At 40.2% G+C, this 25,732-nt stretch overlaps 1 protein-coding gene and 2 long non-coding RNA genes across 4 annotated transcripts in view; 2 read left to right on the top strand and 1 right to left on the bottom strand.

Moving 5' to 3' along the window:
* LOC128474093 (uncharacterized) overlaps positions 1–4,972 on the top strand; it is a 165,327-nt gene extending 160,355 nt beyond the window's left edge. The window contains exons 2-3 of the long non-coding RNA XR_008346311.1: positions 3,394–3,438; positions 4,944–4,972. This is a non-coding gene — a long non-coding RNA (uncharacterized LOC128474093). The remainder of the gene's footprint in view (positions 1–3,393; positions 3,439–4,943) is intronic.
* On the top strand, positions 233–2,610 carry LOC128474090 (uncharacterized). Its single transcript, XR_008346309.1, has 3 exons — positions 233–382; positions 1,485–1,582; positions 2,090–2,610. It is a non-coding gene; the product is annotated as an uncharacterized LOC128474090 (long non-coding RNA).
* A 5,035-nt stretch (positions 4,973–10,007) lies between the features above and the next one.
* On the bottom strand, positions 10,008–23,739 carry SPART (spartin). 2 transcript variants are annotated; one of them, XM_053456355.1, is made up of 9 exons: positions 23,616–23,739; positions 19,605–20,452; positions 15,769–15,966; positions 14,422–14,536; positions 13,860–14,054; positions 13,130–13,288; positions 12,963–13,053; positions 11,753–11,808; positions 10,661–10,825 (listed from the first exon to the last, which is right to left on the bottom strand). In XM_053456355.1, exons 2-8 carry the CDS (start codon positions 20,448–20,450, stop codon positions 11,763–11,765), a joined length of 1,650 nt encoding a protein of 549 aa, XP_053312330.1. In that variant the 5' UTR covers positions 20,451–20,452; positions 23,616–23,739; the 3' UTR covers positions 10,661–10,825; positions 11,753–11,762. The 2 variants fall into 2 exon arrangements, with proteins under 2 accessions (XP_053312329.1, XP_053312330.1); XM_053456354.1 differs by lacking the exon at positions 11,753–11,808 and having other exon boundaries at positions 10,008–10,825.
* Positions 23,740–25,732: the final 1,993 nt, after the last annotated feature.

Below are 25,732 nucleotides of genomic sequence, written 5' to 3'. Positions count from 1 at the left end.
CTTGTTAAACAGGAACGTTCAGTGTGGATATCACTCCATTGCACACAAAAAAAACCCAGATCTACGTGTACACGGTGACCAACATAAAAGCCCGCGTGACACCCCGAAGACACTGTGGCATTACTGCAGTCGTTTAGCAATACTAAAACACTTTAGTGTTTAGAGCTCTGGTAGGGTGTTTCACGCAAACGCTGTGACGACATTTAACCCTATTCGTTGTTCTGCCTTACGTGGAAAAACAGTGTTGACGTCTGCGGGTTTTGTAGGCAGTTAAGGGGTTAACTAGTTGTGACGTTCCAGTGTTTTGGCGGCTTTTATGAAATGGAGTCAGAGCTGAGCGCTGAGAGTATGCGGGTGTACGGCGGGCTGGCGTCCGCACTGGGTAATCTGTGACATCGCGTGTGCGTTACCGTCTCTGCTGCATGTACATGGAGGAAGTTACATGATCGTTTATTCAGCAATCTGTGGAAGGAATAACTTCAAGTATATTTTAGCGCCACAAATATTTTCCCAGCCCCCCCTACTGTCATTGTCAGTGGCGTTACAGCTCTCTGTATTAAGTATTATACACTGGGGGGTTTTATTACATTGTATTTAAAAACAAGAGTTTGGGGCACATGCCCAGCAAGTACTTTTTTTTTTTTAAACTCACTTTTTCTCACTTTTATTTAAAAAATCTTTTACTCATCCAAAAAAGCTAATGGGGGGGGGGAAACCTTGCATGGGTTTGTCTGGTTGTTGGATAGTGCGCCCCCCCCCCCCTTTTGGTCAGCCTGTGCCAATGCCATATTTTTTAACCTGGCTGCTCCGATTTACCCCATTAAACCATTTTATTTTTACCACTTTATTTTATTATTTTTGGACTTTTTTTTTTTTTTTTACATTTTGCTGGAACTGGATGGTTTCCCTGATCGTGACATCACGGCATAATTTTTAAATGTTGCCACATTTTTTTACCAATCTTTATTTTTTTTCCATTTTTTTGTTTTAGTAATCAGATTGTGATTAGAAAGCTGGGCTCCATTGACTTGTGTGGTTGAATGCAGTACCTGTATTCAACCTGCAAGGGGGACCAGAGTTCTCGAGGGTCTGGAGGGTTTCTCTTGGAAGCTTTCACAACGTTAGATTTTTTTTTTAAAGGACGTGCCGCCATCTTGCAAGTGGCAAAGTCTCTCGCAGTGGCGGTTGTGAGCACTCTCCGGAGCTGTCACAGCGCATCATATTCCTGTGATTTGCAGGATGGAGGTACGCTCTTGGTGGTCAGGCCTAGGGCACTGCCCATCCCAAATACACAACACACCGGCAAAACAATATCCTAGGTGAGATTTGTAGAATTTATGCTGGGCACAAAAGGTGACATCTGGAGTTAAAGCATGATGGTTTCATGCTATTACCAGGAGAAAGGATTGGAAAGAGAGAATCCAGGTGCAAGGTTTGCCCCCCCAGTTTGTCAAGAACACCAATACTATTTTTTCTACTTGCAGAGAAACTGACCAATGAAGCCTTGATTTTGGCTGAGCATCACAAACGGATCAGAGAACATAATGCCTCCTTAACCAAGTTAAATGCAAGCTTCAATCAGGTAAAACATACAGGACGTTTTAGATTAAAATAATTAAATAGATCGCGTATTGCTGTATCTGTATAAATAAGGCAAAACTCAAGTTTTTTTGGTTAAAAGTGTTGCATTTGAAGTAGGCATAAGAAATATCCCATAGAAGGATAATCTTTTTGCCAAGTGCTTAAAACGTCCACTTACCCAGCAACGATTTAGGTTAAGCGTTTCCATATATAATTGGTGAATCAAAGGGTGACTGAAGCCCATGGACGATTCTGAAAGAGACAAGCCTGGAGACGTTTATGTAGAAGCTATATATATATATATATGTGTGTGTGTGTGTTTTAGCTATACAATATATCATACCACGGTATAGCTTCTTTTGATAATGCTATAGAAGTGTTTAGCTCAGTACCAAGCATCCAATGATGTTACCTGTTCATGTCCTTGTCCATTTTAGTGCTAATAAACTGTCATATTATTAAAAGAAACGGGAAAAACGTAACTTTAGTTTGGGGTTTTCTCTTTCAGGTCCAATCAAGACTTGAACGTGTTGCAGCTATAAAACCGGGTTTCAGCAAAATGCATATATGACAAAAATTTGTGTTTTTTTTCTCTCCTATGTCTGAAACCAGCAGGATATGTAAAAAAAACAATAGGCATCTCAACATGTAACTGCTATATTAGCCTCTGCAGAGTTTGTAAGTGGAAATATATTTTTTTCATGAGAGCATTAAATATAATTGAAGTTATGTGCTTTTCATCTGCCAACCCAATTGGACAATTCTCCAACTTGAGCTTCATACTGCTAGGAAATTGTACCAATGTGTTATAGCTACCATCAATATATGGCTGGTTCCTTTATGGCGTAGAAGTTAAAAATGTAAATACTATAAATTAATTATAGCTTATATGCATATCCTATAATAATAAAAAAAAGCTGGCCAATATCTAAAGTACATAACAATCGCGCAAAATGTAATTTTTCTCACAGTACCAAGTAATACCGCTAATGCATCATATCAGCCAAAATATCCAATTATACAACAAAACTTTCCAAGCCAGTTTTCATAAAATGGTTTGTTTTAGTCTGTCAGTTCTCGTCTTGTCACATACCCTGAATATATGTATTGTAAGAAGCGCTGTGTAAATTGTTGGCGATATATAAATAAAAATTGTCTGTAGAACAGGAATGTCCAAATTCTAAATACAACGCTAGCCTGTATGTCAAGAGTACAAGGTATCACCTGCTGCCCGGATAGCTCATATTCGAGGACTCATTGCCAGTAATGCTAAGTACATTGAGTGTGTTAGTATGAAAGTTTTCAGTGTTCAAACGGGATGCAGCGTTTGTAACCAAGAAATCTGTTTTTGCACAAATACCAAAGCTCGTAGGTTTTAGTATTTGGTGCTAATGAATCCTTTTCTGAAGCTGACAGAAACCCTTGTTCTTTAAACATAATAGCATAAAATTTGCGGCTCTCTGGATGGTGAACAAATACAATCAAAACCATTTCAACCGGATATTGAACAATCTGCTGCTGTACGGAAATATAGGGCATTTTTACTAATGGCAGAGAAGAATTGCAGGGATTCTGGAATTATTGTTGGCAGAGAAGAAAGCTCTCCTATCTCTCGCATTCTTACCTTTTTAAGGGCATTGGAACGCATTGAAAATTATGGTGGTTTATGAGTTGATTTATTTCGATAATGTTTTCAATGTAGGGTAGTGATCGGGCAGTTTAAAATGGCGGGTTACGTCAGCAGTGACGCAACCCGGAAGTTCATTGGAGGACAGGATATCCCCTGCAGGGGATATCCTGTTGTCTGATGAGGCACAGACGCTGCGATCTCTATGCACGTCTGTGAGGACCTGCATAGTGTGATCGGTGCAGGGGGATAACGGGGATGGGAGTGAGAAACCATGTCTCTCACCCCCCCTCCCGTCCTGAAACAGAGAAGGAGGGGGAAAAAAACGGTTATTCATTTAAAAAATAATTTAAATAATATAAATAATGAAAAAATCTAAATATATATATATATATATATATATATATATATATATATATATATATATATAAGCAAATAACAAAAAAATTATATACCTTGCATCCCAATTCCCTAGCATAACATCTAGCCAGTATAACCCTCCTGCCCCCGTTCACAATCCCCAAACCCGTTAATCCATAAGCATAAAAATTCTACCAAAAAATGTACACCTTATAGTATGTTCCCTGGTTCAGGGAAAGTATGGAAAATCTATATAAATTAGGTATTTCTGAAATAAAGACACCTGAATTGATAAACTTGGAGGGGATTTTCCATCACTTTACCTAATTTGTGAGGATTCAGAGGGATTTTTTTTTTTTTAAAAAAAATAGGTGTTTTCTTCCTAATTTTCGCTAGTTTTTTATTAAATTTCTCATTCTAAATTTTCAGCTAATCATCCAAAAGAAAGCTCTATCTCTCCTTGAAAAAAACAATATATAGTTTACATGGGTACACTATTCACAGGAAAAGAGAATCATCGTTGAACTGACAGCGCAAAAATGGCAAAACTGCTCTGGGACTTTAGGTACCAAAAACCCCTGGGATTGAAGGGGTTAAATTGACCTGTGTTTTGTGGCCGCTTTCATTATAAATACAGATCCACATGCATTACCTGGAGAATATGGAGTAGCTTTTGACATTGACCAAAATAGGAAAGATTATTTTTTAGATTTGTATGGCTTTCCCCCACAAGCCCATGATTCCTTAAAGCAAAGTACTTTGTCAACCATCTGTGGGGAATTGTGTATATTTTAATTCATCATGTTATTATTTATTGTTTTATATAGCGCCATCAAATTCCATAGCGCTGTACAATGGGTGGAGAGGACACAACAAGTAGCATGTAACATAACAATTTGACTTAGAGACAACAGGTGAGGAGGGCCCTGCTCAAAGGAGCTTACAATATAGCTCCGAAAGGCTTATCTTTTAACCCCTTAATGACAATTGCCGGTTCTGGCACGCCATACCAGGACCGTCATGTCTTTAACCCCTTCAGTCCCCTATAGACGCACCGGGACGTCCAAAAAACACCCACAAAGAAACCCCTATGGACGTCCCGGTACGTCCAGCCCTTCCTGCAGCGTCAGGGACACATCCCTGCCGCTGCACGGGAGACCAGGCTGTCGTTTGACAGCCTGGACTCCCCACTGACAGCAGAAGCCGGCTTTGCCGGCTTTCTGCTGTCCGATCGCCCGTAACAGCTTCCGGCATGAAAGCCGGTAAGCTGTTACCGGTAAACTGCCCGATCGCGCAGTTGCAAACCGGAAGGTCATCGGAGGACGGGATATCCTGCCCTCCGATGAGGCACAGAGACGCTACGATCTCTATGCAGGTCCTCACAGTGTGATCGGTGCAGGGGGATCGCGGGGAGGGGAGTGAGAAACTATGTCTCTCACTCCCCCTCCCGTCCTGTAAGAGAAAAGCAGAAAAAAAAAACGTTAGGCATTTAAAAAATAATATTAAATAAATCATTAAAATAATAATATAAATAATACTAAAAAAAATTATAATGTGAGCTGTGATGTCACTGTGACATCACTGGTATGTTCAGGAGGTCCCTAGGAGGACCTCTTACCATTAATGTGTAAAAAAAAAAAAATATATAAAAAATACAAAAAATGTAAAAAAAAATTAAAATAAAAAAAATATTTAAAAAAAATATATAGAAAAAGATAATAAAAAAATTCTTAAAAAAACCTTACATCCCATTGCCCTAGCATAACATCTAGCCAGTATAACCCTCCTGCCCCCGTTCACAACCCCCAAACCCGTTAAGCCATAGGCATAAAAATTATACAAAATTGTACACCTTATAGTATGCTCCCTGGTGCTGGGAAAGTCTGGAAAATCTATATAAATTAGGTATTTCTGAAATCAGGACACCTGAACTGATAAACTTGGAGGGGATTTTCCATCACTTTACCTAATTTTGTGAGGATTCAGAGGGAAAATGTAAAAAAAAATTAGTTTATTTTTCTAATCTTCGCTAGTTTTTACTGAATTTCTCATTCTAAATTTTCAGCTAATCATCCAACTATGGTATCAAACGAAAGCTCTATCTCTCCTTGAAAAAACAATATATAGTTTACATGGGTACACTATTCACAGGAAAAGAGAATCATCGCTAAACCGACATACCCCAAAAATGGCAAAATTGCTCGGGGCTTTGAGGTACCAAAAACCCCTGGGATTGAAGGGGTTAAACGGGTGCAGAAAGCGATCTACGTTCACTTTCTGCACCCAAACAGTGTTGCTGTAATGCCTCGACCTCGAGGCATTCAGCGACGCCACGATCGGCACCAGGGGCCATGTGTGGCCCCTCCCCGGGGCGTCAACATCCGCCATGCATTGAATGGCGGCGGATGCCCATTTTAAAAGCGTTTAGGAGGCGATTCAACCATGCAAGTCAATGGAGCCGCGCTTTCTAATAATAGTGTGATTAGTAAAAATAAATTAAAAAATAAAATTTAATAATTAGGAAAAAAATGTTTAAAAAAAACAGTAAAATGTAAAAATAATTTCCCACTGATGTCACTATCAGGGGAACCTTCAAGTTGAAATATTTTTTATCTATATAAAAAATATATTTTTGTGAGTAAGTCCTAAAATTAGCAAATTAGCTTAAAACAATTCTCGCATGGAAAGAGTTAAAATACTGGCATATTAAATGTCCATGGGGTGTCTACTTTTGAAAAATGTATGGGGTAAATTGAATTGGGGCGGGGGGGGATACGGATGGCCACACATCTACTTTCCAATTAGAAAAATGCACACGTACCAAATGTGGCTGAACACATATTGTTGCTGAACACATATTGGGGTGTCGTGTGACAGCGGCATATACCAGGAGCTGTAAATTCATACATAAAGTAGGCGTGTGGGGGAAAAATACTACTGCAAACTTTGAAAAAACGCTGGTGGTGAAATGTGTGCATGCAAAGAGTTAAAATACCAGCATTTAAAATACCCTGGGGTGTCTAGTTTTCAAAAATATATGGCTTTATTGGGCGCACTGAAATGGCCCGGCTCAAATATGTACCAAATAGGGTATGGGCAGTTGATCGCGAAATGTGGCCCTTTTGCCCCCAAACAGCCAGGCAAAATCATTCACGTGAGGTATCGCTGTGCTCAGGAGATGTTGCTGAACACATATTGGGGTGTTTTATGATAGTGACATATACCAGAACCTGTTTATTCATACCTGAATTAAAATGTGTGTGAAAAAACAAATGCAAAAAAATGACTACCGCAAAGTTTGACAAAGATTGGTGGTAAATATGGTGCATGGAAAGAGTTAAAATACTAGCATCTGAAATACCCTGGGGTGTCTAGTTTTCAAAATTATATGATTTGATGGGGTAAATTGCATTGGTCGGCTTCAAAGATACCCGAAATGGCACATGGGGGAAGAATTACCAGATTTGGAAAAAATGGCTTTGAAATAGCAAAACGCTACCTGTACTTATTGCCCCATAACGTGTAGAAAAAAAAAAAACATAAAAACATTGGGTATTTTTAAACTCAGGACAAAAAGTACAATCTATTTAGCAGGTTTTTTGCGTTACCTTTTATAGATGAGTAAACGATTTTTCAACTAAAAGTTAGAAAAAGTCATTTTTTTCTAAATTTTTCACCATATTTTCAGAATGCCTGCTGGGGCATTAAGATGTCCCCTTAGTGGAAGGAACGGGTCCAACTCCTGAAAAACAGCCCCAGGACATTATTACTCTGTCACCAAACTGTACAGTTGGCACAATGCAGTCAGGCAGGTAATGTTCTCCTAGCATCTGTCAAACCCAGACTCACCCATCAGACAGAGAAGCATGATCAGTGACTCCGCAGAACACGTTACCAGTGCGGCGTGCGTTACACCCCTGAATCTGACGCTTAGCATTGTACTTGGTGATGTGAGGCTTGCATTCAGCTGCTCGGCCAAGGAAACCCATTCCATGAAGCTGCCGCTGTAGTTTTTAAAATGCCTGCATTAATAAACATACCCAAACATGTCTACTGTTTCTAAAAACGTGCAGAATTGTTCTGAATATCTCCACCCTAATGTGTACACCAATCACACATAAGAAATATATAAAGTACCTAATAAAAGTGTATATTGAGATTACACCAAAGTCTGACCCTGCAATCTGAATGTCGCAGCTGGAATCGAGACTCATCCGACCAGGAACGTTCTTCCAGTCTTCCATTGTCCAATTTTGGTGATCCCGTGCAAATTGTAGCCTCAGTTTCCTGTTCTTAGGTGTTCTGCATACCTTGCTTGTAACAAGTGGTTCGAGATGACAGAAAGGCAACAGTAACTCAGTCTGCCCATTCTCCTCTGACATCAACAAGGGGTTCTCGTCCACACAACCGCTGCTCACTGGATATTTTCTCTTTTTCGTTCTCTGTCAACCCTAGATATGCTTGTGCGTGAAAATCCCAGTAGATCAGCAGTTTCTGAAATACTCAGACCAGCCCGTCTGGCACCAACAACCATGCCACATTCAGTCACTTAAATCCCCTTTCTTCCCCATTCTGATGCTCAGTTTGAACTTCAGCAAGTTGTCTTGACCGCATCTACATGCCTAAATGCATTGAGTTGCTGCCATGTGATTGGCTGATTAGCTATTTGTGTTAACAAGCAATTGAGCAGGTGTACCTAGTGAAGTGGCCAGTGAGTATAAGTGTATATTGAACACAGGATAGTCACATAAGAAATGGGCATATTTCTCTAGGACCAAAAGGGCAGAGCTAGCAATTGCTACTGCACACTCATTCTGCACATGGAGCATGTCCAAATACCCGAGAAGGGGCCGTATTGCCCTTTGGGACAGGGCAAAAGAGAAAGTGAGCGTGATGACTTATGTCCGATTACTACTTGCAGGCATGCAGACCAGCCATATAATGTGAACAAAACAGGGAGTAATTTTACGTTTTCTATGCTGCACAACATTAGAAGTATATCATTTGTGACAATTTGATATTTAGAGTTTGAAAATCCAATTTAGTGCTTGCAGTGGAAACCCATCAATGCGTCTTCTGCCTTGTATGGTCTTTGCATGCTGGCTGCTTTAAAAAATAAAAAGTCCACACACAGATTTTAATAGAAATAAATAATTTTATTACAGCAAATGAATACAGGTTGTATTTATACTTAAATTGTAGTTCTAATATACCTTTCATCTTGTTACAAAGTGCAGAAATAGTGTGTAAAGGAATTATAGTTGTACGTAATCTACTATTGCTTAACTAAGGCATCTGCATCTAGTAAGGTTTTTAGTGTTTTTAACCCCTCTGACTCCCAAGAATTAAAATAGGCTTTTATTATCCTTGTGTTAGGCAAGACCTGAATGCACAATTGGAGAAATTTTCAAACAGAAAACAGACACGAGCAAACAAAGTAAGACAGTCTGACATTTCTGGGCAGTCACAATGGACAGGATGGAACAAATATAACAAAAGGTGTATAATAAAACCAAAAAATTTGGTGGCAGAGAACGATCTAGTCAGTCTTTTTTTACCGGCTGTAAATGAATGAATGAATAGGATTGCTTGGCGTGTTTGTACTCCCAGACCAGAACACACCAGCCAAGTGCAAATTCCTGGTCCAGCAATGAAGAAGAAAATAATCCTGTCAAAATAAGTAATTTACAATACATTAAATATTAAAATTTAAAAAAAATGATCGCTTAAATCACTTTGCTTTATACCGCATTCTGTTAGTTTGACTTAACTCTTTGCATACCAGAGGGCAAGTTAAAGGGTTAGAATAGTGTTTAGATCGTATCAATTGAAGACTATAGTAAAAATACCCAATATATTTGGGTTAAATTGAGTTATTTGTTATTATTTACAACAATAGTAACATTTTGTGTATAATACAAAACTAAGAAAGAATGAGAATTTGAGTAAATGGAATTGGAAAAGGCAACGTGTTCATGAAAAACAGTCAGTTCTACTGATTTGCACATTAAACTTTTCATGCATCTCATTTAAAATGTTTCATATCGCCCCAGGATATTTGGGGTGTAGTATCATTATTACCACTAGTTGGCATATTAATTCTTTGTTCAGTCTCAGCCATGCTCCCAGATACTAAACTTTAATGTACCATTGTCCAAAATTACTTTTCTGATGGGTCTGATAATGTGAAGTTTTAAACTATGCTACATATGAAAACGTACATTATGATAAAATGTTTATAATGTGTCATTTCAGAAAAAAAGTAACTTTATGGAAGTGATATCCCATAAACTATATGCCGGCACTTCCTGAGTCAGTCAGTCAGTCGTGGAGTTTCTTCCATAAGCGCTCATGGTGTACATTTAGCATCTGAACCGCTTCCCTGTATTGTAGAAACTAAGCCTTTTCAATACAGATGAATAAACATTGGAAATGGTAAGAAGGTCTCAATATCTGGATTACATTTAATTTGATAATATTTTATCAGATAGCAACAAAACCCAAAGTTAGACAGAATGCAGAACACGTCATTGGGTTTTTAGGCAGTATGGCGGCATTCCCCTTAGCTACACAATTAATATTTTAATATGTGTCGGTATACTCACACGAATATAGATATTTATCAAAACCACAGAGCCATGCCATTCATTTACCTTTTCTCATGTGAAAAGGGGATCAAGATCTGCGCTGCTAAAGTCCCGAGGATGGACTCTATCCACTATGGATTTCCATGTTTTTAGTGTGGAGGTTGGTGTGGACCAGACCTTCCTTTGTTAAAGGCAAACTAAACACACATGATGGCCACTTCAAACAGGATTGGGAAAGCGCATTAATACCTGCATCCAGCCTGATAGCCTCACATTATACATCAGCGCTCTGACAGGTTCTACACCACGTCTGTTTGGTTGCAGCCAGAAGGATTAATATGAAGCACTGCAGCACCTACTAGAACAGTAAAGGTCCTTTCACAAATGCTTTGTCATGGGTAAGAAACCCAGCATTAATTTTTCAAGCCAAGTAGGAGAAGGTCCACGCATTTAAGGCAGCATGAAATTAGTAATGGTTCAGTGAAGTCCGTCTTTTTTTTCTTGCTTCTCTGTTATCTTGTACTCCTCGAGGATGGCGTGGCCAGTTTCTTTGGCAGATTTTTTCACTATAGCTTTGATGCCAAGGTGATCAATGTTAAATGCGGTTACTCCAACATTAATAGCAGAATTCATGGCATTGTCTGTGGCATGGCCAGCGTCTTTACCATACCTACATTAGAAGTGAAACACATTTCAGGGTTATCTTTCAATTCCTTTTTTTTTTTTTTTTTTTTTTTACATGTAATTTGCAATCTTAATTTTTGGTTTAGACGTCATTAGAGCTCATCAATAGGATAATAGTACATAGAATGCATTAAAAAGACCTGTCACCTTTGTGATTAGGTTTCATTTATCAGTCTGGTTAGGAAAGACAGTTACCAGTAATTAAGAAAACGAAGCTACGGCTACAAACCGCACAAGCTGGCAGAGTAATTGGTTAGCAAGATGGATTTAAATCAGTTACAAGGATGTTTTTGTATCTTACCAAATAAATGCCGATTTTGGAATTTACCGATAGTGTAATTAATAAAAATCATACAATCATTTTTTTTTATGTATAGCCAAAATCACGTTTTAAAAATATTCATTCATTATATGGATTGAAAATGAAATTATTGTTCAAAAGGGTATTCACTCCATGATGAGTATGTTCATATGACACCCCAGTGTACATAAAGATGTCACCCATACAATGCATGAAATATAAGGCTGTACTTCTATAGCACAAGCGTTGCCATATTAATGGTGCCTGCTTCCCAAAGTGGATACATTGTGGATGGGGCCTCCTCACTAACAGACAACATGATTGTTCCAGAATTCACCTCCATCTACTAAACCCTCTAGTGACCACCCAGGACATGGCTCAAAAGTGTCAAGTTTCTCCCTTCCACCCCTGACTGTCCAGGAACACAACATACCCCTTGAGGTATTTCACAACCACATGAGCCTTCATATATCACACAGATGTGCCCTGGAACTTGTATATAAGCCCCATTAAAATGTTTATGATTTTTCTCTGTATATTTTTAGGGGTTTCACAATACTCAAAGGGTGGAGTGAATTATCAATTGATTTATACCAAATAAATGATTATTACTGGTTATCGCTTAAACTGTGTTACTGCAGGAACCATCCATGTTGAGTCCCCTATATCTAGGTAGAAGAAATAATTTTGTTAAACATTGTTGGCAGTATATCAACAAACTTATTTTCCATCATATTCCAGGAGTTTAATTTCGTTTTTAAAGATATTTCAGTATAACGTATTGGATGGCAGACCCTCTCTGATGCACGTTCCTTAAATGTTCCAGTTAACCCAGTTTGTCCAGTGTTTGTGGTCCGCGTGTTTACAGAGCAAGGTATAAAGTCACATAAGTTTTTTCACTTCAAGTTTAAATCTCGACTCATACAATTCTGCTTCTTACTTTATGAAGGGTGGTCCCCTAAAAAGGTGTTTTGCACCTTCTGCGCTTTCTATACTAAAAAGGTCTGAGGGTCACATCAACTTTTCTTTTATAAGAAGTTCCCTGGCTTTCTGTGGTCTGGAAATTATTTGCTGACGTTTTTTGGAACAGTGAGTGGATTGTCTTCCCAGCTCACTATTTAAATTTTATTACATGGCCCACACTGGATGGGTAATGACGTATTCAGTTTTATGGGTTCTTGAGAACCCTAGCTATGCTCCGTTTTAATGTTTTACTTTATGTAGTTTACATTATCAGTTGCATGTGTGATTCCCGGTGGGGTGCTATAGATAAGCACAGTGGAGCATTGATGGCTGGATCTGCATCATGGTGGTGTGCTGGGCTACCCATAAGCAATAAAATAGGCCACTGATGGGTAAAAGAATCATTCTGTTAGTGAGCAAAGTACAAAATAATGTTAGCTGTTTAAATAGACAGCTAATAAAAAAAGTTACCGGACATATGTTTAAAAGCAGATGTTTCACCAACTCTACTAAACCTAATAATTGCACTACTAAAAGTAACAGGCATTTCCTTGTAATTTCTAGTACGCTCAAATGTAATTTTAAGCCATGTAAAGTCTTGATTTATTTATATTTCTTCAATTAATCCTTAACTGAAACAAAAGGTATACACTGTAGGCTGCGCTGATAGGAGCATGTTAGAGAGTTTAATGTTTTGTGTAAGTGGAACAGCACCCCCCCCCCCCAAAAGCATACATATACCATATACCTTCTGATAATAGTATGCTACTCTGCTTCGCCCCCCTCTAAAAATCTAGATTTTGCAATTAGTATATGGTAGACAATTTAAATTTATATTGAAGAAAACCATATAACCTACTTGTACTTGACAGTGTGAACGGTCTCTGATGCAACACTTTTTGCAACGTTCTTAGCAGCATATTCCAGCCCCTGCCATACAGTCGCAAATCCTGAAAGATGAATCATTTCATTTAGTGGTATTGTATGGAGACAAGCGGATAGGATTTTACTCAGGTTATGGACTACCTTGGACTCCACTGGCGGCCACCACCATAGCACCTTCCAGTTGGGACTTGCCACCCTTGTCTTTCTTCAGGGATTCAGGGATAAGCTTGCCCCCATGTTTCTTCACGTGTGGCGCTAGCTCCTTCCCAACGCTGCTGGCAATGGAGCACAGGCCATCAACTAAATACAGGAAAGTATTGCAAAGTATTAGAAACCTTGGCAGTTCAGCACCTTATAGACAGGAAAAATATGTGTTATGGCACTTTGGTTCTAACCGACATCAACACAGCACACTGATATCCAGCTTATTTTACTTTTATACATATACATTTTTTGCCCTCTCATGCATGTCCTTTTAAACGGGGCTTCATCTTCCGACTTAATAGATTTCTGAAATATTTTCTTCCTTTTTGTTGTGAAAATATCCCATGTCCACTCTCTGCGATTCCCAGTTTTGGGCGCTCAAAGCAACCAACAGGTTTCCGAACGCGTGTTTATTCCTGTGCGGGTGATCGCCGGAGCTGGCGAGTACCTTGAGTTTGAGAAAGAGATGCATTTGGCCAAAGGGACTGGAGCTTGAGGGTGGGTAAGCATGCTAAACATATAGAGAGATTCTAAGGCATCCCTTTATGCAATTACATGTAACACAACTGTCAGATAACACCCAACAATCATAATTATCACACAAGGGCTGGGGTGTACCTTTAAAACCTGACCAAAAACCAGTACTGAGGTTACTACATCAGCTTACCAAGGTACTGGCTGACTTTCACTGCCCCACCCGTGGCTTGCTTGGCTACATGAAGTCCTTTGGCCACCGTGGGATTAACCTCCGCAGGCCGCTCATCAGGCTGGATGTGTTCTCGCAGTTTTGTTGCACCTTTTTGAATGGCTTTTTCAGTGAACTCGGCTCCTTTCACAAAACCCCAGCTCAGCCAGGAAGCACCTAAAGTAAAAAGCCATCTATATATTAAAAACAAACTCAAATGTGTTGAGGGGACATAAGTATGCATTAAATAATGTGCAAATAACCATTTGGATAGTAGATGGAGCTTAGTAGCATAATTTACATTATTTTAGTTCTAGTCATGTCCTACAGGATTACTGTAGCTAGCACTATACATTTTAATTATTGTTTTCTATAGCACCATCATATTCAGCAGCGCTGTACAATAGGTAAACAGGACATAACAAGCAGTGCATAACATAAGTTGACTTACAGAAGCAAGAGATAAGGAGGGCCATGCATAAAAAAACAAGAAGAATAAAAATATATCCCAAAAGAAATCAGTTGGCTTCTCTTCATTCCTCACCAGACAGAATTCCTTGTGCAACTTTCTCGCTCCATTCTGGTAATGTCTCCTTCGGCTCAGGAACAACATGTATTGTCTGACTGATGTCAATGACTTGACTTGATGCTTCAGAAGGCTTAAGAGTGGGAAAAACCCCCCACAAAAACAAGTTTTTAATTATATGACATTATATATTTTGCTTGCACCAAAAAAATCACATTTTAAGCAGCAATGATAAGCTTCTGGTCTAAGGATAACATTAAATACCAAAGATGTTCAAAGTTGTACATGGTTATAAATAAGTGTCAGTATGTCTATGATTAAATATGGATTATGCATTCAAGAAAATCGTCTGTTTAGATACAAATATAGCGTTGCATAACAGGACTCATTGATACTCGAAAACTAATTGGGTACGACTGGCCGTTGATATATTTCTGCTGGAAGAGACACTGTTCTCAGTGTTTATGTCCCTCCACCTTTCCAAGCGATCACAAGACATTGCCCAACAAACAAGAATAAGTGACAAGCGCCTCATGGCTGTGCCAGACTGGCCTTTCTCTAGCTCTGAGAGGTTATTTGTTAACTGGCCAGACTGGCGATTACAAATATCACTTTCAAGGGACACTCAACCCATTGTATTCATTTTAATGCATATTATAGCTGTATAGTCCCTTGAAACGTTTGTGGTGTTGCTTTTGCAGATGCAGGAGAGGATTCAGCAGAACCCCCCCTCTGATATGCATTTGCCCCTTCCCCTGTGCCCTGGCTATTTTGCTTGCAGGACATGTGTGCTCAGTCCAAACATCTCCCTGCACGTGATAAACTCACCTCGTCATCGCTGTCAGTGATTTATTCAGAGCCCCGTGCGCATGAGACAAACTTTCCCATTGATTTCCAATATAATGTCTAGCCTAAGAGACTAGCAGCTGCAGCAACAGGGCTGCAACTTCTACATAAGGCGTTTTCTTCCCCCCCCCATTTATGAATACGTACTGAAATACTCAGTACTTTACTATACATTCTTCTTTAATGGGAGTGCCAAAGAAATTAAACTATACCTTTAAGGCCAGCAGCTAACTAAATGACACATGGTAGGAGGCCACAAACAAGGGTCTTATACTTTTCCAGCATGGAGCCATACGTTAAAAGATACGTGGGAGAAGCCATTGGACACTGGCCCACCAGGCCTGCTTAAGCCTTTTAACATAATATTCTCTGATGGGTAGGCTGCACTCTGGATTATACGGACAAGCCGGAGATGTACAGAACCAAAACTATGGCAATATATAAAAAGAGTACGTTTGCAACACAACCAATGAATGTAATTTGCTTTTGTCGAGTAGCATCATTAGTGATTTCAATTACCTCGATCCTCAGATCAGACATCTGCTTCAGAAGGTCCTCAAAAAGTTCCTGGTCTGCTGCTGGCAGCTCATGAGACAGAACAACCCCCACATAAGACCCTGGAACCTGGGACATCAAGTCTGGAAACATGTACACTCCATTGTTTGACCTGAAGACAGGCGACTGTGTCCACATGAGTGGATACAGCCAATCACACACCTGGGAAGAAGAACATAGTTACACATCATCAGAAACACAAGATATCCCTACATCTTGTCATTGTATTTCTGCTAATGCATGGAAATCAGGAGCTAAGGTTAGACCTGGACTGAATCATTTACGCACTAGAAGCATTCTTTACAGGTGGCATTCAGTCCATGTTTTAGAAATATAAATAAAAATATTAAGTTTTAAGAATTTATGGATTATGCAACCTTTGTGACACTCTATGCAGCCACCAAATATTATTGAATGTCTAATTTGAATATGAGGCGTCAGTTACTACAGCATGTTTTTGCCTCAGCGGATCAGAATCAGACCAACTTCCATTGCAAATGAAAAACAAGCTAGGGGTAAGCAAAGCTAAACAGCCGTTCTATCAAGTCTGTTTTTGCAGGCACATCAGCCAATGGCTTAGACGGAATAAAGTGCAAATAAGTGACGCAAACAGAACAGCACAGGGGGTTGGTAAGAGACCAGACTCATGGTGGGTCTTGGTAGGAAGCTGCGGCTGATGATCTGGGTCACATCCAAGGCAGTGAACCCCATAATATGTGTACAAGCTGTGATTTACTAGCGTTCTCAGATTCTCATGGGGTAAAATTGTCCTATCCTATAAATGAATCGGAAAAAGGCTACATGTGGGCATTCTGTGGCTCATGTAACTTCACTATGTTGTGCTCAATCTATGTAAGAAGCTCACAGTATGTAAGAAGTCAAAAAGCAATCTAGCTTTTGTCCTTATTTATACATCTCTTCCAAGGATATACACGGTAGAGAGTTGTACCATGTTAACCACAGAAAGAGAGAAAGCTAATTTGGTAAAGATGATACCTTGATGATAACATCCAATGGATTGCAAGCTTTGGAGACTAGGTCTCTACTTTAGGAATAGGTATAATATGCCTGAAGAAGACACCTGGATAGTCTCAAAAGCTGGCAATCGATTATACGACAGTTAGCCAATAAAAGTATCATCTATACCAAATTAGCTTTCTCTCTAAGATTCTTTAAGGTGCACTCCAGCTATCCAATGTACTTTAATGCATATGCTGGCTGAGAGTTCCTTTTAAATTTCAGTTATGAGCCGTTCCAAGTGCATTTGCCCCTTTGCCCAACCCCAGCTATTTTCTATGCAAGCGGTGTACTTAGTATTTATTGATTTATATATCACCATCATATTTTGCACCAATGTGCAATGGGTATTATAGAACATAATCTGCACAGATATAAAGGAGAGGAGGCCATAAATATATACATAAACCACGTTATACCTTTTAATGAAAATAGTGTTCAATAAAAGGTCGTTTAATAAAATGCGATGTGCTTTGGTTCCATTTGATTTCTCCAAAAACATACCAAAAAAATTAAAAAGATGTGCTCTGGATAACACCAGATATCTCATATGCAAATCCACTCCTGATATATTAAGTGAAAGGGAGAGTAACGGAGTGGTGCGAGGGAGTATAACGGTATAAGTCAGTGGCAGGAACTCTTGGCTGAACACAGTGCAGCAGAACCTTTGAAGGTTTTCAAGCAATAAATGTAAGTGATCTATGTCATATCACAAGGACTTTGCTCTGATTAAGCTTAGTGGAATTATACCATTCATAATAAATAGTTATTGTGCTGGCCCGATCACAGCGAGTGTCACCTGCAAGAAGGGTGGGTTTTACCCCATAATATATGCTTAATGCAGTGAGATGATATTTCGAGAAGAGAAAGACGGGCAGAGTAAACCTTAAATAAATAACTTTCCAAAACAATGAAATAAAGATACATTGTTTAACCCCTTAAGGACCGAGCTGCTTTTTTCTTTTCGTACCCTCTGTGATCGAGGCTGTTTTCACATTTCTGCGGTGCTTGTGTTTAGCTGTAATTGTCTTCTCGTTCATTAAATAATAATAGGCGGCTGACTTATCTGAAAAGTCTTTTATTCATCTGCAAAAGCCAACTATGTAGCCTGCTAAAAGATTCTAAATATTGAATTTTTTTTTTTTTTTTTTTTTTTTTTTTTTTTTTACAAGTTATAGGGCAAAAAGTACAAGAAGCGTTTTGCCATTTCAAAACCATTTTCCCCAAATCTTGTAATCTGGCCCCCATGTCCTATTTAGGGCATCTTTAAAGCTGGCCAATTTAGTTTGCCCCCATCAAAAACATATTTTGAAAATAGACACCCCAGGGTATTTCAGACAGTAGAACAGCAATACCAGTGTTCATAGGTTTGTCAAGTTGTTTGGGGACTAAAGAGACATTTGGGAGGTGTGCATTTTTTCCAATTTGGAATTTTGACATTTGGTCATCCTGTTCCCATGCTAGACACCCCAGGGTTTTTTTTTTTTTTGGGGGGGGGGTTATTTTTTAAACGCTGGTATTTTAAAACACTCCCATGCACTAATTCTACCACCTATCTTTGCCAAAGTTTGCGGCAGTAATTTGTGCCCCCCCCACGCACACACTGTACTTTAGGAATTGTACAAAAAAGCCTGGCCCTTAAGGGGTTAAACTACATACCCATGGCTGTTTCAAATGCAAGTATTTTAAACTCTTTACAAGCAAGGATTTTTGGGAATTGCAGAGCCAATTTTAGGACTTGCTCATACAATGAAAGAAAGGTTTTTTTTTTCATATTTTTAGACATTTGTTTTAAATTATTATGTTTACATGCTACCAATGGTCGCCTCTTAACTCTTTTAAAGCAGTTGGCCGCCACCATATTTAATATGGCTTGCGTTGTCGCTCCAGGAAGCGATCAGATAAGGTCCCTGCAACGCTACAGAGACAGCCCTCACCGAAATTACTAATGATCCCCTCACAGTTAAAACAATAATCCACTTCACCTTGCAAATGCTCTTGAACACGGTCGACCACCACTTCTCCTGCAAACCCTTTATACTCGCGGTATGTCTCTCCTGGCTCAAATCCTTCTTCTCTGACCATATCTATACTATCTCATTCTCTGGCACTTCCTATGCCCCATACTGTACTTTTCAATGGAAATCTCATTCGGTTAGACTGTCCCCTACTTATTCTAACTTTGATGCTCACTATAAAACACAGCTGTTCAGAGAAATATACAATCTATCCTATTAAGCATTTGTTAATTCTGTTTACTGTCAATGTTGTAGAAAATTTGTACTCCTCTGTTGCAATATTGCTGCATAACGGGCCTATGGTTGAAACCATAGCTCAATACCACCTGAACTGGAGAACACGGTATTAGCTCACATTTCACAGACTTTAGTAGGTTTGCGACACAATCTCCAGTTGCAACGGAAGCCTGATAAGAGTGTCATCCAATACGCAATCCAAGACAGAACTCTGTCTAAACGCCTTGAAACACACTTTTAAAGGACTGCCTGCTAGTATAGACCCATATAAAACACATACACATTACTGTAATATTCAGTGGCTGTCCATTTGCATACAATATTTATTCTTCCTGCTGTACTACATAATAGATCATAAGACGTTCACATGCAGTACTTTATTATACTGTCTGTAAACATTGTATTATGCTCCTCTAACAGACATGTAGCAAATCCAGAACAGGATTTTTATCAATCATGTAGCGATCTTTCTACTAAATTACAGATAAAACATACAAAATGAATAGCCTATACAAAAAAATGTGTTACCTGAAGGAAAGCTGGTGGGCGTCCCTGTGCTGCCTCGCTGCTGGTGTCCATGAACTTTATAATACGGAGATATCCGGGATAGGACGGAGCGCTGACTTGGCCATCAGGGGTCACAAAAAATATCTGTACACCTTGAGGGATAAGTATCATCTCGTCTGCATCTACCCCCAGACTATGTACTGGTGGTGGCTGAACTTGAATGGAGTAGAAGTCATCTCCTACTGTAGGAAGTTCTCCGGATTCAGTCCCGTAAGAAACCGTGTAATGGCCATCTGTGGCCTGAGGAGTATAAGTTGGGGGAGCTGCCGTCGCTCCTGCAATAAAGGGGTTCATTGGAGGAATAGGTTCATTGCCTGGCATAACGGAAGCACCGTTATTAACAGGACAGGACTCCGCTGGGAACGAGGGAAGATTTGGAGGCGGTGGTCTGGATGGTTTCTCTTTTTCCTTGGGGGGTAGTTCTGGATACATGTTGGGAACTTGGGCAGGTGCACCTGCAGGAACTGGAACAACTGGAGCAGCTGGATTTACTGAAGCCGCTGCCATACTCTGCTGTAAGATATTCAAACGAGTGTTAACGTTTTGCAGGGTCTCCTGCATCTTAACTTGCATTTGTCTCGCAGAGTCCCATGCCGGACCGACGCAATGAGGTCCACGTAAAGGGACACTCAGCCCCCTTATCAAATGCTCCTGCCCTTGCCTATAATAGTTACGGGCTTGTTCCTTGTAACCCGACTCATCAGTGTTCAAGCCTTTATTGATAAAGAGAAACGCTTTTCTGTATTCTTCCTCTATGCTCCGAATCAAAGTGTTGTCCTCCTGATTTAGAGGTACTTGTTTTTCCATTACTGAAATGAAAACAGAAATATTCATTAATAAATGGGGGTTCATAAATAATGCAGACTAAAAGGCTAAATTATCAGGCACAGCAAGTCAAAACCCAAAAGCAATACCGGCAGATTTGGTCAATCTCATTACTTCGCTATTCTTTACCCGAAGACGCTGCATCGTGTACATACATTTATTATACAGTAATGTCGTTTGTCACCGACTAAAACCTTCTGTTCCAATAAACGTATCTGCAGACCTGGCGGCCGTCATCGTTAATTATCTGATATTTCCCAGAGCTGATTCTTTATGGCAGTGCTAATGAAGTCCGTTGCTCCATAGACTTTCATTAGTCAGCGTGTCTGGCTGTTTGATTAAGACTGAGTCATTCAACTGTTCATCACAGACAGAATGATAAGGCGCTAGGGAGTTTGCATAGTAGATTGGGTTAAAATAACAATAATAAAATAGGCTAGATACAAATCTCTAACTGCTTAAAAAGTTACGTTATTACACAATAAAAAAAAAAAAAGAAAACGGAACAACATTATGGAAAATCTATTTTTAATCTTATACTATTCACATATAATTATATAAATATTGGAGGTTGCTGTCCTTTTAATTAAGCAGAGAAAAATATCAAAACTATAGTTACTACCTGAGCCAATATTTACATCTATACAAATAATCCTATCCAACATGGACATTAACGTTTACTAAAATAACATCGGTGGATCCAATTACGGTAGATTAACCACCGGAGGTAGGAGCCTACGTATTGTTCTGGAAACTTGAGGTTTTACGTAGCTTGTCTAGAGGACTCGAGCTTCCAAAAACAGACATCTGATGGCCCAGTTCCTTGAGTAACGATCCTCTATAGCTCATCATTATTATCTTTTATTTATATAGCGCCAACAATCTACGCAGTGCTTCATACAATACTACTACAAACTGATACATACGGTGGAAGGAGCCCTTCTTTATAGCATGAGCCTTTGCCCAGAAGAACCGCGTGTGAGGTTGTTGGTTTATAGAGTAAAGTATACTGACTGGGCGTTTCTCCAATGCTGATAAAAACCAGTATCTTCATATTATTCCGAAATCAGATTCTAGATTCCATTAAATAAACTACGATAATATCAAAAGGCTAGAAGACGTGGATTTTGTGTCGTGGTGATGCAAACTCTCGGTCACAGTGGGATAATCTGGCTGCTTTCCATTTCAAGCATGTGACATGCTGAACGCTCGCACAAGTCCACATTGTTATCTGATCATGTGCGACCTGCGGTGCTTTATTATAGCATGTGGACAGATTGCACCATTTCCTGCTAAACCATAATAAAATCCTCTACCGCGGTGGTTTCATGCTCAGATGAGACGTATCAATCTTTAATTGGGCAAATACTACTAAATCTGTATTAATATCGTCTATGCAAACACAGATCTTTCAGTTGGAGTGTTCCGAGCACATAATATAATAGGGTACACGTCATGCAATAATCACTGTGCTCACTGGAGCCGCGTGAACCTACCCTCTGCGTTAACCCCTCATATTTAAACCTTAAAACAAGAAAAACACAGGTACAAGTACATCATACGCAGCTATGCTATCAAAAGTAATTAAATCGGGGTTCAACCATTAGTTTAAAAGACTAATTCGACTCTTTTTAGGATAAATTTAGATTTTAATCTGCATATTAATGTTTTTGGGGTTGTAGGAACTTCATTCATTGGCAGCTCCCTGGCAAGATGGGCTTTGTAATTTACGGCATATAACGTGTTTATCTCACCTTGTTCTTGCATAGAATACTAAAGGAAATCAGACATGTTCTCTTAAAGGCGGTGTTTCCCGCACGCCCTTTAATACACTCAGAAGTCCGGATAGATCACGCCGGTGGCGTAAAATGGTTAATGAATACGAGCGGGTCAGTAAGTAATCCAAGATTATCTCATAACTAGACATGCGTGTTTGTATGTCCAGAGGTCTGCGTGTTACTAAGCCTGATTCACGTTAACATCGACAGCATCCAATCCGCTACGTATGTGCCGAGACAGCCAAGGCAAGTCAGGATTAAAGGGACACGATTACCTAAACAGCACTCACAGCGGCAATGCCGAACACTAAATGTACATCATCAGCCGACGTGAATGAAGAGGAGACAGGGCTTTGCCTATTTTCACAACCTCCTCGTTTATGACTCCGCTGCGTGGCTGCAGGTTTCTATTAATTATTTGGCAGCTATGCAGATTCGTTAAAAGGAGCGTCTTTAAATTAATTACTTTATTTTTGACATATTAAAAATATTTCTTTGCTGAGGGTACTTCGTACTCCGAAACTTAGGTTTTTTTTCATGTTTTTATGATTTTTGTTTAGCTATGATTCCCCTCTTTCATTTTTACTGTAACTGTAAATCATGTCCAAAGAAAAAAAAATGGAATTTATTAGGAAAATAGCTATAAGTAAAAAAAAAAATTATATTATATATATATATATATATATATATATATATATATATATATATATTCTCATGCGAACTGGTTTTATCACCATGGTAACCAATAGAATGGCCCTTTGGTTGATTTTTGACAGGTCCATTTTCAAACAGTGTATATTTTCCACAATCCATAACTAGAGAGCCGGGGAAGGCAGGGGTGTTTAAACCATCAACCAACTTCCCTTTTCACACCTTGATCCCTGCATTCCCTGTCTATCAGGAGGGTAGGATCTCATCTGATTAACCAACTTCTCCTGGTCTCTCCTCAGCATGTGCTAGGAAGAGATTGAGGGACCACTTCTGCAGACAGGCTGTTCCACCTATCCACCACCCTCTCAGTAAAATATGTGCATCCACTGTGCTGTTAACTTGCTGCATTTATTATGTTAATTATCACACACGAAACTTCTGCAAGCCTCAACATGTGTATCGGTATACTGTACAGCGTTCTGATAGACATATGTCTCTGTATTAGCGAGGCTGACATATGCTGCTAGAGGGAAGGGATTCGGTTACATTTCCGAGCACCGGATCCAGAAAGTACATTCTAAGTATGCAAAGTACCCCAAACCCGGGTCACCGCCACAGTACGGCCTATTACAGAAAGCTAGTAATAAACCCCTCCGCAGCCCCACTCCGCGGAGCACAAACACGCGGTAAATAAGAGCGACATCCCCGCCATACTCACTCGCTGAGCTGTATATACACGGCACCGACGGGTCCGGCCACCAAGAGCTGTCAACAGCGTTACACGGACACCTGTATCTGCTGATCTCTTCCGCGAGCTTCTATTGGCTACAGCCCCCACTCCCAGCGTGCTCCGGGCCGAGGCTGACTTAAAGGAGCCCTGACCCGGGTGTAAAGGGTGCTGAGGATTATAGTTAGTGGCCGGGCTGATGCGCTGCTTACCTCATTGACTAAGCAGAAGGCGCGTCTGTCCATAGGAGTTCCGTCAGAGGTTAAATATTCACAATAATTCATTAAAAACAAACCGGTTCTGGCTGAACATCATCATGTGAGCGAGTGAGTCATAGTCATGGTAACCCTATTTCCAGGAGCCGAGTAATTCACTCTAAAAGGTTAACTTACTGAGGAGCAGTTATTGAAGTAATATAATTATACATCGATTTCGTGTGTGTGTGTGTGTGTGTGTGTGTGTGTGTGTGTGTGTCACCCCTCCCTCACATAATACCGGGCACCCCTCTCTCATATAATACTAGACATTCCTCGCTTATATTATACTGGGTACCCGTCCCTCAAATACTGCTGAGCACCTCTCCCTCATATAATAATGGGCACCCTTTACTCATATAGTACTCGGCACCCCTCTCTCCCATGTGTGTTTCCTACATATCCATGCTGACACATTTACACATCCACTCTCACACACACATACACATCCATGCCAGTCCTTGAAAAAACAATATATCATTTGTGTGGGTGCATGAAAAAGGAGAATCATGGTTTGGGCACAAAACACCCTCAGTAAAGAAGGGGTTAAATACATGCATGAATTTAATAAACTACAGGAAGGACGTTTATCTCAAAGAAATAAATGAGAAATGTTAGAACAATTATCTAAAACTGGAGGGCAGATGTTTACATACCTCCCAACATCCACTGGCTGAGCATCATGGTAAGTGCTCAGCCAGCCAAGTGTCCACCATAACTAGGCATCGTGGGAGTTGTAATTCACAACTAACACCTGTCACATCATCTGCTGTTAACTACAGTTCACATGAGGCTCAGCCAGACATGCTGGCTGAGCATCATGGGAAGTGCAGTCAACAGTAAAGCTGCAGATGCTAGCTGTGAATTACAATTCCCATGATTCTCAGCCAGTCAGGTATCCACCTTAATGCTGACTGAGTATCATTGGAAGAGTAGTCAACAGCAGCAGAGATTTTTTTTTTAATTAAAAATTAGATGTAATGTAACCCCTTCATGACAGAGGGGTTAACCCACCTCTTTTTATGCCTCCTGTGAACTTTCTTACATTTAATGTTGTTTCTGTTTGGGCATTCTGCAGTATTCTGATGTAATTGTGACTCGTGTGGAGTGTCATGAGATTGGATGAGTAATCAGGTTAACAATTCTAGTGTAACGTTTCACCCTTCGCTGTCTGCAATTCTTTACACTCTGTGCTGCTTGTTTTCTTTGGCAACCACTAGTGGCCGCCCTTGTCAGTCTGCAGCACTCAGACCTGATTGACATGTCCAGCTGCACCTTATTTCCTGGATTGCACAGCCTTTCTAAACCTGCCCAGCCCTTCAGTCTAGGCCTTGACATTAACGTTTCTGGACTTCCTGTTCCTGTTCCTGTTCCTGTTCCTGTTCCCCTTCCCGTTCCCCTTCCCGTTCCCCTTCCCGTTCCCCCATCCAGAGGGCTACTATCTGTGCGCGCCCCATCCAGAGGGCTACTATCTGTGCGCGCCCCATCCAGAGGGCTACTATCTGTGCGCGCCCCATCCAGATGGCTACTATCTGTGCGCGCCCCATCCAGATGGCTACTATCTGTGCGCGCCCCATCCAGAGGGCTACTACCTGTGCGCGCCCCATTCAGAGGGCTACTACCTGTGCGCGCCCCATCCAGAGGGCTACTATCTGTGCGCGCCCCATCCAGAGAGCTACTATCTGTGCGCGCCCCATCCAGAGGGCTACTATCTGTGCGCGCCCCATCCAGAGGGCTACTATCTGTGCGCGCTCCATCCAGAGGGCTACTATCTTTGCGCGCCCCATTCAGAGGGCTACTACCTGTGCGCGCCCCATCCAGAGGGCTACTATCTGTGCGCGCCCCATCCAGAGA

This window comes from Spea bombifrons, chromosome 2 (genome assembly GCF_027358695.1).
Source record: "Spea bombifrons isolate aSpeBom1 chromosome 2, aSpeBom1.2.pri, whole genome shotgun sequence".
Taxonomy (NCBI): domain Eukaryota; kingdom Metazoa; phylum Chordata; class Amphibia; order Anura; family Pelobatidae; genus Spea; species Spea bombifrons.
Note: the sequence above shows the minus strand (reverse complement) of the source record. Positions and strands in the feature narration are given on the sequence as shown.